This window comes from Haemaphysalis longicornis, unplaced genomic scaffold, assembly GCF_048455015.1.
Source record: "Haemaphysalis longicornis isolate Haplotype H1 unplaced genomic scaffold, Haemaphysalis longicornis Haplotype H1 scaffold_8, whole genome shotgun sequence".
In the NCBI taxonomy this organism is placed as follows: domain Eukaryota; kingdom Metazoa; phylum Arthropoda; class Arachnida; order Ixodida; family Ixodidae; genus Haemaphysalis; species Haemaphysalis longicornis.
The window spans coordinates 158,136,528-158,150,406 of record NW_027526445.1 but is presented as its reverse complement, the minus strand read 5'-3'; the positions used below and the strand labels follow the sequence as shown (position 1 = coordinate 158,150,406).

General features: G+C 45.5%; 1 protein-coding gene across 1 annotated transcript; it reads right to left on the bottom strand.

The window, feature by feature from the left end:
• Positions 1–2,104: 2,104 nt before the first annotated feature.
• On the bottom strand, positions 2,105–13,334 carry Elm (calcineurin like EF-hand protein 1 elm). Its single transcript, XM_077682068.1, has 5 exons — positions 13,120–13,334; positions 12,962–13,034; positions 11,412–11,602; positions 9,821–9,924; positions 2,105–2,380 (listed from the first exon to the last, which is right to left on the bottom strand). Exons 1-5 carry the CDS (start codon positions 13,184–13,186, stop codon positions 2,246–2,248), a joined length of 570 nt encoding a protein of 189 aa, XP_077538194.1. The 5' UTR covers positions 13,187–13,334; the 3' UTR covers positions 2,105–2,245.
• Between the last annotated feature and the right edge of the window lie 545 nt (positions 13,335–13,879).

Here is a 13,879-nt window from a genome sequence, read left to right as displayed (position 1 = left end):
CAGTTCGCAAAGCTTATTGTCGCCGTTTCGTCGAGAGCATGTTGCCGCGTTTCACTTTGAGAGAAATGCCTGAATGAGGAAGACGACGACGGAACATGTAAATTTCAAACAATGCAATGCATGGTTGTGTTTGAAGTGCTCACAGAAAGAAATCCTCCATCTTTGTTATGGTTCAAGCCTAGCGCGACTTAGTGCAAGCTTCGCCATTTTTTTTTAAAAGTTCTTAACAAAGTTTACTTCACAAAGTAGTTTTCTTAGAACTGAATGAAAAATTGCCACGTATCCCAGGTATGACTTGAACATCCTGAATTCCCACTAAACTGTCAATGTGACTCCAGTTTTCTGGCTGAAGATTTTGCAAATTCCGGAAGAACCATAGGTAGCACACACATCCCAAGCATCGATGCACGTTTTTACAACTTTTACACTTTGCACTTTTTATACTTTTGGGCCAAAATGGCAATGCAGTAATAATTTTGGTGTTAAAGTTAAGCCAGGTGCCAGCACTGTTTCTCTTGAAACATTTATTAAAGGTGAGGAAAAAAAAGGCAGCATCTCCACTCCGTGGATGATGGCGAGGGTGCGGAGTACAGGGACTTGAAATGACATCCAAGTTGCGCCCCGACCGTCATTCGATTTGAGCCGCGAGTTGCACCTTGATTATTCCCTAAATGAAACTGCAACTCACGGCTCAAATTGAATTTCACTTAATTTTCGCTTGATGGTGGTGTGCGCACGGATGGACGCGCACGGACATTGGGAGGTCCTAAGGTACTCCGCACCGTTACAGGCGAGGAAGTAAGCTGTTTGACTATCGGGTACTAACTCACGGACGTCGCCCAATGGGTAAGACGACTGACACTAACTCTGTCTGGTCAACTAGACACAGGCTTGAATCCTGCCGGTGCCTGTGTGGTTTTTTGCAATTGTAAATGCTATGCGCACGGACGCAGACAGACATTGTGTGGTCCTAAGGTATTTTGCACCTAAAATCGATAGCTGGATTAAAACTGGAGAGGGCGTTTAGATTCGTCTTTGAGTGGAATGGAATAAGCGAGTAGAGCACATGTAGATTGGCCCCTGCAATTCGTAGAAGACAACTCGGAAGAGCACTCAGCACTGGAAGACGGCTTCACATGCGTTGCTTGTCTTCTCTCGTGGCAGGGTAAGCATTCTCCACAGTGAAATGACGCGAGGATTGCAGCAACATTTGGCAGACTTCACGATAGATGGTAAATTTCAACCTCCGTATCACGCGTTGTTCGTCATTATCCTGTTGACCGATCTTGCGTCGTGTCACAGACACCAGATTTTCTGCAACACACTAGTGCTTTACCCAAACCCAGGGAACAATTATTCCAACGCGATGTTTGTGTTTCAAGAAATCGGAATGTAGTGCCGATACTTTTAAATACTACAGGGTGCCACCCAATAAATGACCCTAAAAAATATGCACAGCTGGCTTGATTGCATTCAAAATCTGCACAGAAGTAGCACTTCGTGGTCCAGTTCCTCCGTGATAAAATACAAGCAATTGTATTGCTTTTTTTTTTCATGTTCTTCTATGGGTGCAAACTAAGCCTTTTGTTTTTTTACAAGTACCCACTTAAAAAAAAAAAAACACCATTCTGCCTTTTTCTAATAGGTGGAAACTAGTTCTTATTCGATTGCTAGAAATCAGTGCACTCTGCTGTGGGGGTTATTTGTCAACTAAATAAGACCATACATTGAGACCTTCGTGCAAATTTTCAGAGCGAAAGGCTTAGCTGTTCATACATTAGTATAAAGCGTACTGAGCGGTGAGATTGACGGCAAGCTGAAAGCTGTAATCAAAGGCAAATTTTCACTTAAGTTCCTTCATCACCATTTCTCTCATACGTGAACAATGCCTCACCTTTTCCCACCAGGGCAGGCGAACGACGGAGAAGGCAGAACTGAGGACGTGAGTAAGCCACACAGCACGCACGAATGGAGTAATGGTGTACATAAGAAACATATTTGATCTCTTCTCAGCAATAGTACATGTAAAAGCGATACTGGAATGATTGCCAGCACGTATATAGAAGAAGCCTCTGTAAAAGTCTCATGACAATGAAATATAACAGTAACAAGAAACAACAAACACGGGGGGGGCCCTACAAGGCAGCGGCGGCGGCGGCAACCTCGCTATATAACTTAGCGGCGCAGGAGGAACTGGGCAGGTGGGGGGTTCGAGGCAGGCGCAGACGGGCGGCAGCAGGCCCGGCTAGTTCAGGAACCGGATGCTCATCTTCTCCTCGACGTCCGTCTTGTCGAGCGTCGCGCAGAACTCCTCGAATGAGATCATGTTGTCGCCGTCCTTGTCTGCCTCCATTATGGTCCGGTCGGCAATGCTTGCCAGCTGCAAGTCGAAGGACGACGACCATTAAGACCACCGCTATAAGTGCTACCGACCTACTTCACATCACAGTCATAAAAATGCATAAAAAAGCTACCAAATCTAAAATCGGGGGTCTGACGCATTAAGGCTACATCTGGGCCATGAGGCACGCCTTAGTGAAGGACCCTGCATTAATTTGGACCATCTGGGGATCTTTTACGTGCGCCGAAATCTTGACACCTGGGTGCTTTTGTTTTTCGCCTACATCAGAAAAATGGTTGCCATGGCCAGGAACTAGGTAGTGACCATGGGCATCGGCAGGGGGGTGAAACGGGGCAGCTGCCCCCACTTAAGCCACACCAGAACATTGCCCCTTCCCCCCGCCATCACCCCCTCCACCCACAATGCAATGCGTTTGCGCCCCCTCAAGAAAAAATCCTGCCGATGATCATGGTAGTGACTAATGTCAAAGTAACAAAAATGCACATCACAAAAATAAGCCACAACAAAAGGAAGGTAACCGAGTCGCAGATAGCGGTGGTATATAACCACTCATTGTAACCACCAGCCCACCACTACGGACTATCACTTGGGTTCACAATGACTGTGGCCATTCTCTTGCCTTACCTGTATGAACCCCTGTTAGCCCGTCAATGATATATTATTCGTTTGCTAAAACGCCCTCTCCACACTGCAAGCATTCAGGAGTATATTTTTGTGTGCTATTTTTCGTGTTGCAAGTTTCCTAGCTTTTACAATCCCCCACTAAATTAAGTGTTGGTTGCCCTTGTGCCAGGCCCAATGAAAATCTCGACTGCTTCAATGACACCACCACTAATGCACAGTACAGCTACCTTATGCGCTCCTGCTAACAATAAAGTTTTTAATACAATAGACGAACTTGAATTTCTGCTTCTGCCCATTTTTTTTTAACTACAGCATTACTTGAGCCCCTGTTAACAAAAAGAAATGCCAAATATGTACTACGCAGTGATTGCTCAAATAAAATCATAGTGCTATAATGAGAGTTACTACGTGCTCATGAAAGAAATGACTTGCACCTTCACGGTCCAACAATGAAACAGGATGTCCTGTCATTAGCAAATGTAACGCGATCCGTAAACACGTGGATACAAGCACTGAAAAGCTGTTTTGGAGCTGATATGTAGTGATGAGTGTGATGACTTGAAATTTTCTTGAAATATGTATGCATAATTAGACTGAGCGAAAAAATTACGCCCACCTCCCCTCGCGGGAACCCTGGTGTGATGCGACGCTGAGGGGGGTTCAAGCGCAAGCGGAGAGCAACCGTCGACCGAAAGGCCGCCGGAGAGCGGCACACCGGTTATATGCGCAGCGCGCCCAAAGGAGAGGACACCGCGGAAGAGAGAGTACTGCACATGCGACGGCGCCAGTGCGTCTGCTGCGGCAATGACGCAACACAATCCAACACAATCCACTTTAATCCAATCGAATCAAAATCCAAGCCAAGTCAATCCAATCGAATCTAATCCCCCTCGCGAGAGAGTGTTCGCTATCGGAGAGGAGAGGGGGTGAGCGGCGGAGAGCACAGCTTGCGCGGCGAGGAGAATGGGGGAGGGGCGGACGACGACAACAACGCCGACGACGCCGGATGCAGGGACAAGGCGAGTGAATGAGATGCGTTTGCATCTAATACGAAAAGTTCCACCCAGTTCCACCCACTGTGAAATTCGCTGGAACAGTGGAGCAGTGGATCTCTTGTGTCAGCTAGAGTGCAAATAGAGAGCACCGCTGCCAAGAAAATTCTACGGTTTGCGCAAAAGAAATCGGCAGCTAATCGTCTGCAGTGCGAGCCTCCCTCGCCTATCGGAAGGGAGGAGAACCTGCCTCTGCGAGACTACTACTGCCCTCTATCAGTGGGCTTGGCAACCTTTGCGACTCCAATTGTCACCATACTTTTTCTTTTTCTGAATTTTCCTTCTTTCTATCTTCGCTTCTTGCTTTCATTTTTCTTTTCTTGTTTTTTTTTTCTTTTCTCAATCGTTTCATTTTTCACCTGACGTAGCATGTCAGGCTCTTTGCTGGACAAACCTCATCAGTATCATTAAACCATTCTCTCTCTTGGCAACCTGCTTCTACCCCTGCAAGACACACGATATACAGCGGACAGATGAAACGGCTCGCCCTGCAACAGCTCCGCTGTTAAAAAGGAAGACCGACACCTCTAATGACGAACAACGTCGCTAAATTTGAGGTAAACGCAAATGAGGAATCAGGGTGACATTACGCCAGTAAAACAAGCACCTAATAAAAACAGCAAATGGACCTTTCCCTGTAGCAATCTGCGCATGTACACGCGCTGCCGGTCCGCCATTATGAACACTCGCCCCCCGGAAATACAAATAAAAAGGAGCATTGTGGCGGCATCTGCAGCTTGCTGCTTGGGGAGCAGTTGTGCTTCTTAACGCTGCATATTTTTAGTTGAACTTTTTCGACAGCTGGCAGTGAGTTTGTGTGTGCACATGCACACACACAAAAAGGTTAAAAAAAAAGTGGCAAACACATTTGAGTCTGGCCACGCTGCGACTACCAGTGAAGGAGTAACAAAGAAAAAAAAAAAAAAAACAGAGAAAGGAGTTTCGCCAACTGCAGGTTAGTCTCGGGGATGTGCACCTGCTTTCGCGGCTTTCATGTGTAAGGAAGGAATGATGGATGGGAGCGGGAGGGATTGAGCGACGAGACCATTCCGTGCGCGCCTGCCATTTTTTTAGTTCGCCGCGGTGGCCGCTAACAGGACCGGTACTGGAAAAAGATCCGTTGCAGAAGGCACGACAATAACCATAATATTTGGGGCACCATCAAAACATCCCTCGGAACGAAACTAGGAAGTTGCCTTTATGTAAATTTTCAGTTTTCAGTTAAAAATACAATGAAACTGAAGCTGAAATAAATGTGAAAATTAAAAAGTGCTATCAAAGTGCAAGCCAAATCAGCAGTTGCAGCACATCTATGATGTTCCCGAAACTCGCAAATTAAAATGATGCAACACCTAGCTACCCGTGACATCGTATTGTCACAATTTTTATTTTATAGACGCATCTTTAACCTATTAAGTGGTGCTCAGACTTCTTTCAAACGTGACCGGGGGGCAGCTTTGGACAAATGTTTAGGTATTGTGACACAGGCCAGGCGAATTTCTTGTAGCCGAAATTTAAAAAAAGTGACTTTTTTAAATACTGTTAGGGTTTTCTGCACCCAAGAACTGCATTATGAGGTATATTTTCGGGCTTTCGTCAGCTAACAGCTTCTTTAGGTCACAACAAATTAGTTGCCAACAGTTCTTGGTTAGTTACCCAGCTAGAAACAACATTGGTATGGACATCCTGAGCCCCCCCCCAATGCCCAGTTACAGAAATTGATTGATTGTAGGGTTTAACGTGCCGACGCAATGCAGGCGATGAGGCGTGCGCCGCAGTGGAGGGCTCCGGATTAATTCTGACCACCTGGGGATCTTTTACGTCCCCCGAAATATCGTACACACGGGCGTTTTTGCTTTTCGCCTCCATCAGAGAAGCAGCTGCCGCGGCCGGGAATCGAACCCGCGTCCTCGTGCTCAGCAGCACAAAGCCTTAACCACCACTGTGCCACCGCGGCGGGTCATTTACAGAAAAAAGAAGTTGCCCATAAAAAACTGATAACCTGGGGCCGAATTCTCTAAAACGACGGGGTAGCGCCTTGCAAATGCATGTGTTCTCCGTGTGGGGTCGTCGCTTTGAGGGGTGTTCTGCAAGGAGAATCAGCCGCAGAAAAGCACTGTGGTGAAGTGACACACTTGTCGCTTCGCGTCCTCACTGCAGTGCTTTTCTGCGGCTGATTCTCCTTGCAGAACACCCCTCAAAGCGACGACCCCACACGGAGAACACATGCATTTGCAAGGCGCTACCCCGTCGTTTTAGAGAATTCGGCCCCTGATGCAAATGCACTCATTGAAGGCAAGCTATACAGAGCCTGAAAGCTATCTCAGGTGACCTGAAACCGCAAGCTTGACCAGAATTGAAAGTTTTGCTCTGAAACCGAATTCAATTTACGCATGAATGTCACTGTGAGGCCATTTAGGAAGTTTTGAATACCAAACATGACGGTACGCACAACGGACAATGTGTTGCAATTTGACAGTGACAACAAACATGCACGAGTTTAGGCACAAACAAACAACTTGTGCTGTGTTCAAAATTTTGGCATGCTTTTCTACTCATCGTGAATACAGGCGCTGCGCTGGAATTTAACGCTGCTAGAGCTGAATAAGCTACTCGTACTGTTTTTAGAATTAAATCACTTTTGTCAGGATAGTACGAAGATTACTCACAATGCTTTAATTTCAAGATGCAATGCGTTCCCAATGACATGCCAGCATGGGTGTTGAGCTAATATTGTCACGGGACATAAATGTGGGCAATACTCCACAGCGCTAGCTTTCTGATTGCTGCCGTGTAAATAATGTAGATAGATTGTTCGCCTTCCCCATGGTTCATATCATCTCTCTGCTACATAGAAATATGCTCCCCTCTAAAGGGATCATAAAAAGTTCGCAGACCATGCGTAGCGGCCTTTCACCAGCACAGTAAACAAACAAGTTACCATAAGCTTTTGGTGTGTCAATGATGCATTTACAACATGATGTAAGCACTTTTCTTCTTACAGATGCTAGCATTCCACAGGCATCTGTTTTCTTTACCCTGAGTTTTTCTTTTTTAGCATCGCTGGTGCCAGTGAAGTTGCTGTTGAAGAAGTGACAACTTGGCTAATTGGTACTGCATTTAGAACATCTTGACGGTAGCGCGCTTATACACGGACACTAACAAAGGAGACGACAAACCACAGCGCTGACTCGCAACTGACTTTTTATTAAAACAGACACACATTTAAATACTTAAATTTAAAAACCGATGCGACCACGCATCATATATTGCGTTTGTCGTCTACCTTTCTTAGTGTCCGTGTGTAAGTGCGCTTCCATCAAAATGTTCCAGAAGTTGCTGTTACCAGAGAACAACAACAACAACAACAACAAAACATTAAAAAAGCTAGGAAGGCCTTGTTTGTCACCTCATGCTTTCCTTTACCATGTAATGCCCAAACAATGAAAACAATAAATATTCTAATGATTTAATACGTTATGATTTGCGACTCAATAAAGAAACGCGAGGTTACACACCTGAGATCACACAATTACATAATGTATCATATATCATACAGTGGGCATTAAGGCAAGTTAGCAGTGAAAATTAAAAAAAAAGCAATTACGATCTTTGTTGGCACATAAAAATATATGTATGCAGCTCTTCCATACTAAAACTTGTTTTCAAATGCCAGGCAAACCTTGTAGCATTGACTCCTCTTAGATAGTATTGATTAGGTGACCGACTCAGTGTTTCACCACTTGTATCTGCTAAACTTCATTTTTCACGCATAATACCAGCCCATGTTACGTAGGAACGGCCACTAGCACCACATGTTTACCTTGGAGGTGGTCACGCATAACAGCACGGAGCGCCCCCTCTATGAGTTTGCTCCCGCGTGCGCAAACCGCTGTGCAGCGGAACCCATGTAATGTAACTTGACATGTATGACACACCAGTCTACGTCAAAAGACATAACAGCCGGTACAGTGGTCCTCCGTACTGTGTTTTCCTCTGTTTTCAGAAGGCCGCAGGTGACATTGCAATAAAAGGTCAAAGCTTTGTTTGTTGGTGTCACGAAAAGTTGCTCTAATGTACGACAGCACTGCCCACTGTATCACATATGTAGGGTTGTTCGTTACCCGATTTTACCTGATTTTTGAACCCCGACCATGTTTCAGGACAATCGGGTTCGATTTCTCCCCGAATGGGCCTTTTCAAAGTAACTATTTGCACAAATGTGGGCTGACGTTGTGCCGTTCTCAAGCAGTACTTCATGGAAGCAAGCCCTACCAAAACAGCTTTCGAATTCATTAAGTATTAGAAGTACTCTATCACTCGCTACAATAGGCGGGCAAAAGCTGCATTAACATTGTTGTGCCTAGAACTTTCTCTTAGCTGAGGTATGTTTACCGATCGGAGAGGTCTCAAACGGAGACTGACATGTTGTGCATGCAGATGATAATGTATGCAAACAAGGATGTTCAAAAAATCGATGACTAGCTTCTCGCGAATAAAATGTTTCAGTTCTTTGTAATTATCGATGCTCTTTACTGTCCTCCTCACCGATTGATTTCCAAAGAAACACTAAATTTATGACAGTATTTGCTAGAGAACCCTAATGTACCGCACCGATTACCAACTTGAAACAAACACCAATTTTAACGCATTAAGTTATGAAGCTTGTGATTCCTTCTGATCGTGGGTATCGTGATAAATAAATAAATAAAAATTTGGTGTATTACTTAGTACATCTTAGAACCCAAAAAACCCAAATTTCAAAATTATTTCACAGAAATCTCGATTTCTCCCTAATTAACAGTTCGCAAAACAGCACCGAATTTTTACCCCCCCCCCCCCCCGACTTTAAAAATGCATAAAACTTTAAAACGAACAGCCATACATATGATACATTCAAAGATACTTCCAATGCCCACTGTATCATATATGATATATAAAGTCATTTTTGATCAAAGAAAAGCGTCACTTCAAGAGGCTGGCCTCGTAAAAATCCGTCATGTACAGTCATCAAAAGTGTTAACAACAACAAAGAACAAGGTGCCAGCATATGCACAGGTAGGCAGCTTGCTACAGCACCCTGGGTAATCAGAGAGGTTGTGCGCATGCGCTGAAGCTGCCAACCGCAGAAAGTCAGTACCGGGGCACCGATGATCAGCCGCCGAAGATGCGCCGCCGGCTATCGTAACCTGCCGCTCCGTGCATGGGCTGGCACCCGCTTTTTCGTTATTGTTAACACTTTTGACGACAGTACCGCCTTCCACGTAACACGTAGAGTCCGGCCGAAATGTTACATGCACACAGTTGCTTTGCGATGAAATTCTGCACCCATAAAAGAAGGTAGACCTGCCAAGTATGCTTATAATGGAGGAAGCCATCTTGCAAACTGTAGGTGGGACTCCATATGGCCAGTTATAGCTTCTGAAAAATGCTAAGGAGGTATCAGAAACGATACAGTAGGCATTTCTTGCATGAAGGCTGGAGATAAGCGGTTATGAACACATTCCTTATCCCCTTTATTGCTGCGGCCTGCCGCAATTGAGGTTGCATCTTCAGAGATAAGGTTGTGACGAGAGAAAGAGAAGAGCAAAGTTTCGTCACACTGCGTGGTGCCAGCCGTGACGACGCGAGACACTACAATTTCATTAAAACACCTTGACTACTTCATTGTCATGTTCACGTGACACCATGAAGCCTTCTTTCATATGAACGTGCATCTCTATTTCACCCTAATGTCAAATTACAGTAAAAGGGCACGACAAAACGACGTAGGTAGACATACCTGCTCGTCGGAGATGTTGGCGCCCACCATCATGTGGAGAACAGCCAGCAGCTCGTCCCTTGAGATCTTGTTGTCGTCGTCCAGGTCGTACATTTTAAAGGCGACTGGAAAGGGTTTCCACACACACACAAACATATTGAGAGACAACCACGCAAAGAAGCTGGAAATCTCAATTTCGGCTCACATTATTCATTTCACCAGCTACTCTATTTTTTTTTAACGCTCTGTACAATCGCACGTACTACTAGGCATGTTCTACTTAGCTGGCAGAGTTGATAGATGACTGCAAAGGGGTGCTGCAAATTTATGTGTTAGGTAAAGTTATTCCTCACTGAAACTTTTTCTCGACTGAAGTTGCTGATTGAAATTTCCTGGTTGATAACACCTATAGTTGAGTCACTGCTTAATCGAGCATTGGACAATCTCTTCAGTGGGTTGGGTAAGTTTCGGGGATGAAAAATTGGCCGCGTATTTGCTTCCCTTCGTTGCAAATGTCGACAAAAGACGATAGTCACCTGGCACCCCCGCCAAGTAAATACCTCCCATCTCTTTCCCGCTCACCTCTCATGCCGTTGCTCTCCCGTCTCACTCCTCCCAAGTCAAACACGCTAGAGGTTTTCTCAAGCCAATTTAAATTTACCGCGTTCCCCTGCTCCAGGCCGGGTGCCTCGGTGCCAGCGCTGCTGTACGGCGGAGACGCGTGCATCGAGGCACCTACTACAACACTTATAGAACCACATTGCCCTACTCCATGCACATTCCAAGCGGAACGTAGAACCTATCTAGTGGAACCTTTCGTTGCTGTTGCTGTATGATTTCTTAAAATGCCACTAGGAGCTATAGTAGCGCGGGCAACAGCAGGCGACGGAGTAAATTTTTTTCTGCAGTGGATGTAGTATTTCATAACATCAAGCATCCATGAATGTTATAATAAAGGAACACTGCAAATATCACTTCTGTATTGATTTTCTGCCTCATATTTGCGTAATGTATTGTTCTTGTTCAGCAATGTTGACAAGTATGAATATTGTCACTGGACTTTGACGTTTACGTTTGGCTGTGACGTTTACATTTGGCATAACTGACACGGCCAAACCAGTTTTTTCTATGGCAACACTGCCATGACTGGTTGTGCATTTTTTTGGGGCGTATGAGTGGAACATCTTACCTCACTTCGCAAAAAGTGCGTCTAACCTTTATTCTTTCAAACGTAGCTTGCATGCACATATCCAGCCCATTTTGTTCGCGTTTTTTACTGTAACGGTGCAATCTCCGCTCTGTAACACATCTCCGTTTGTCTGTTTCAGTGTGCTACTGTGACCACTGCTTGTTAAACTCGTTATTTTTAAATTCTTGTATTCTAGGAGGCCCCCCACCCCTGCAGTCTCGGACTTTGGGACATCCTTCCGTGACTAACACTGTTTTTTTTTATTTGGGGATAATAAATCAATATGAGTTGAAACATGTAAGCTACGCCGTTGTATGAATTGGACTCCCGCACTTAGTTCCCTTCTCAATCTTTGCAGTTCCCCCCGAAGGAATCGGTAGGGAGAGGTCGAAAGAAGGGTTCCGTCGAGCGGGCCCCACTCACAGTGCAGCTTCTCCTCGCGGCTGTTGAGCTTGTTCTCCTTGTTCTTCTTGAGGGGCCGGAAGCGGGAGAGCACCCGCACAAACTGCCGGAAATTGATGCGGTCGTCATAGGCGTCCATGAAGAACGCGTGCACGATGCGGTCGCCCAGCGGATTGATGGCCAGCTCCGGGATCCGCAGGAAGTCCTCACGGCTGCATTGCAGGCACACGGCACCATCAGTGAATTACAACTTAAAAATTTTCAAGCATGCCTTCGTATTTGGTGAGCTCGGCAATCGGAATGCTTCATTCATCTGGCCTTTGCAGCCGCCAGCCTGGGGAGAGAGTTTATACGTTTTTTTTAAAAATAAGATGACCAAAAAAATGAGACCGCTGGTTACTCCTTCTCACGCTAATTATACTGCGTCAAGAGTATACACTACTCTCACTCGCTTTTCGGATTTGCCTATCTCACTGGCTCAATCGCTCACTCCATTGACTGCAAACATGAGACACAGTTTCTGAGTTGCTACTGACAATGTTGTGCTTGCATTGCAAGACATTGAAGTCAGACACCCTCCTGATACTGCAATCTTCCCTCCTGGCGCTATCCACAGGTAAACAGCAGAACATTTTGCCTCACTTTGTGCATTCAGATGTTCAATGTGAGGTTTATAAGCCAACAGGCCCGACTCTGCCTTGAGTTTTAAATAGCGACTGATTTAAATCCAACAGCGTCGGCCGAATGACAGCTCTTCAACACCTATATCATGCACAACCAACATGAAACCTAAAATTCATGAACAATGATCGAGGAAGTCGACGTTGCAAGGTAGGAAGTGGGCTTTCTTCAACGGTAATCAATTGCTAGAACAGCAGCTTCATAAACAAACAAACAAACAAACAAAAAAGCCAGCTGCGCTAGCCGCCAAACTCATACGTAATATGCCAGGTAATGGTTAACAGAACTCAAAACTCGGGGTTTCGCGCTCTGAACAAGCTCTTCGGTTATGTGCCCTTAAGCATTGAGACTCCTTTACGTAAATAAGCACTTTATGATCCAGTTTCGTAAGGAATAGAAGCCGCGCAGCGGGGCATCAAACGTGCGACTTCATAATTAGCGTCAGACAACCTTCGTCAACGACGCCACCGAGCGTAGTCAAGGATACCGGATAGTGAGAAAGTTAAAAGATGACAGATCATTCATTCTCTTTTGTTTACACAGCAGGGGCATCGCGGCATCAATCAAGCAGTCGACCGAAGAATACTAAGACTAAAAAACAAAAACAAAAGCTTGCGACGATGACATTTAACTCCATCCGCTTGTCAGCGGAGCAGTAGCATTAGTTCTCGGAGCTCGGGCCATCCTGTCAAGCGAAACAAATCGCGCACTTAACTGGCAACCCGATAGCGTGATGACAGTGTCCGCTTGCCAACAAACCGCTTGCATCGTACCCCCCAACAACTGCGAATATTCAGAACTGTCCGCACGTTTAGTTCGGAGACTGAAGCGGGCACGTTTCCAAATGGTTTCGAACATCGAACGCCGCTCGTGCACGCGAGATTGCTCACCTCAGGGTTCCATTGTCAGTCTTATCCAGACTTGTGAACCTGCTGTAGAGCCGCTCGATCTGGTTGGACGAAACTGCAAGGGCGACCTTGGTGAATACTTTTCCAAGACAGCGACAACGGAAAGCTCAAACGATGGGAAGGAGTTGGAAAGCGCTTACAGCCAGTCTCTTGCTGGATCTCCTGGATTTCTTCCTCCTGAAGCATTAACGACGACTTGGTGCCCATGGCGGTAAGCGAGGCAGTTCACCCGGCTCAACAATGGTGCGGACGGAGTCGCGAACGTGGGGAAACCCAAAGTGGAATTGCTGTGATACACGTACGAAATAGGTCGAGGTGGCCTCCAAGAAGTTGACGACGGGAGGGCTGAAGGAGCGTAGTAGAAGCAGTACACGCACCACCACAAAAATGTCCTCCGCTGAAAAGTAGTGGCGCTAGCAGCGCAAAAGATTATTACGGTGTTTGAACAATTTGTTACAATAAATATGCCTCGACAGAAGTCGTCGCTGAAATAATTCAAGCAAAATTGCCATTAGCTTTTATAATAGTTTATAGTCAAGTAGCGAGCGCGGCACGTTCCGTGTTGGCGCAGACGACAGAGCAGTGCTTCATTTTTTTGTAGTCAGGTAGCGCCACCATTCAAATCACTGGCTCCTGTTTTTATTTTCTTTATGAATAACCAAAGAGTAATTTTACCAATTTGAACAATAAAAATAAACAATAAAATGTGCATTTTGTCCGCTGTTAGACATCAACAACCTTGAATTTATTGTTTTAAGTGATTGCCTGTGCCGCGGCTTCTCGCACTTTGGTGACCATCGTGGTTTAGCGTAGCAGACAACGTGGCGGTCATGGTAGCAGACGACGTCGTTTCGTCCAACGGCTGCCTAGAACGAACGTACATGTTAATTGTAGTTTCTC

Coding starts and splice junctions, on each gene's coding strand:
- Elm (XM_077682068.1), bottom strand. CDS start 13,186: ATGGGCACCAAGTCGTCGTTAATGCTTCAGGAGGAAGAAATCCAGGAG. Junction 11,603..12,961: donor ACTGACAATGGAACCCTGAG/GTGAGCAATCTC, acceptor CCTGCAATGCAG/CCGTGAGGACTTCCTGCGGA. Junction 9,925..11,411: donor CCGCGAGGAGAAGCTGCACT/GTGAGTGGGGCC, acceptor AACCCTTTCCAG/TCGCCTTTAAAATGTACGAC.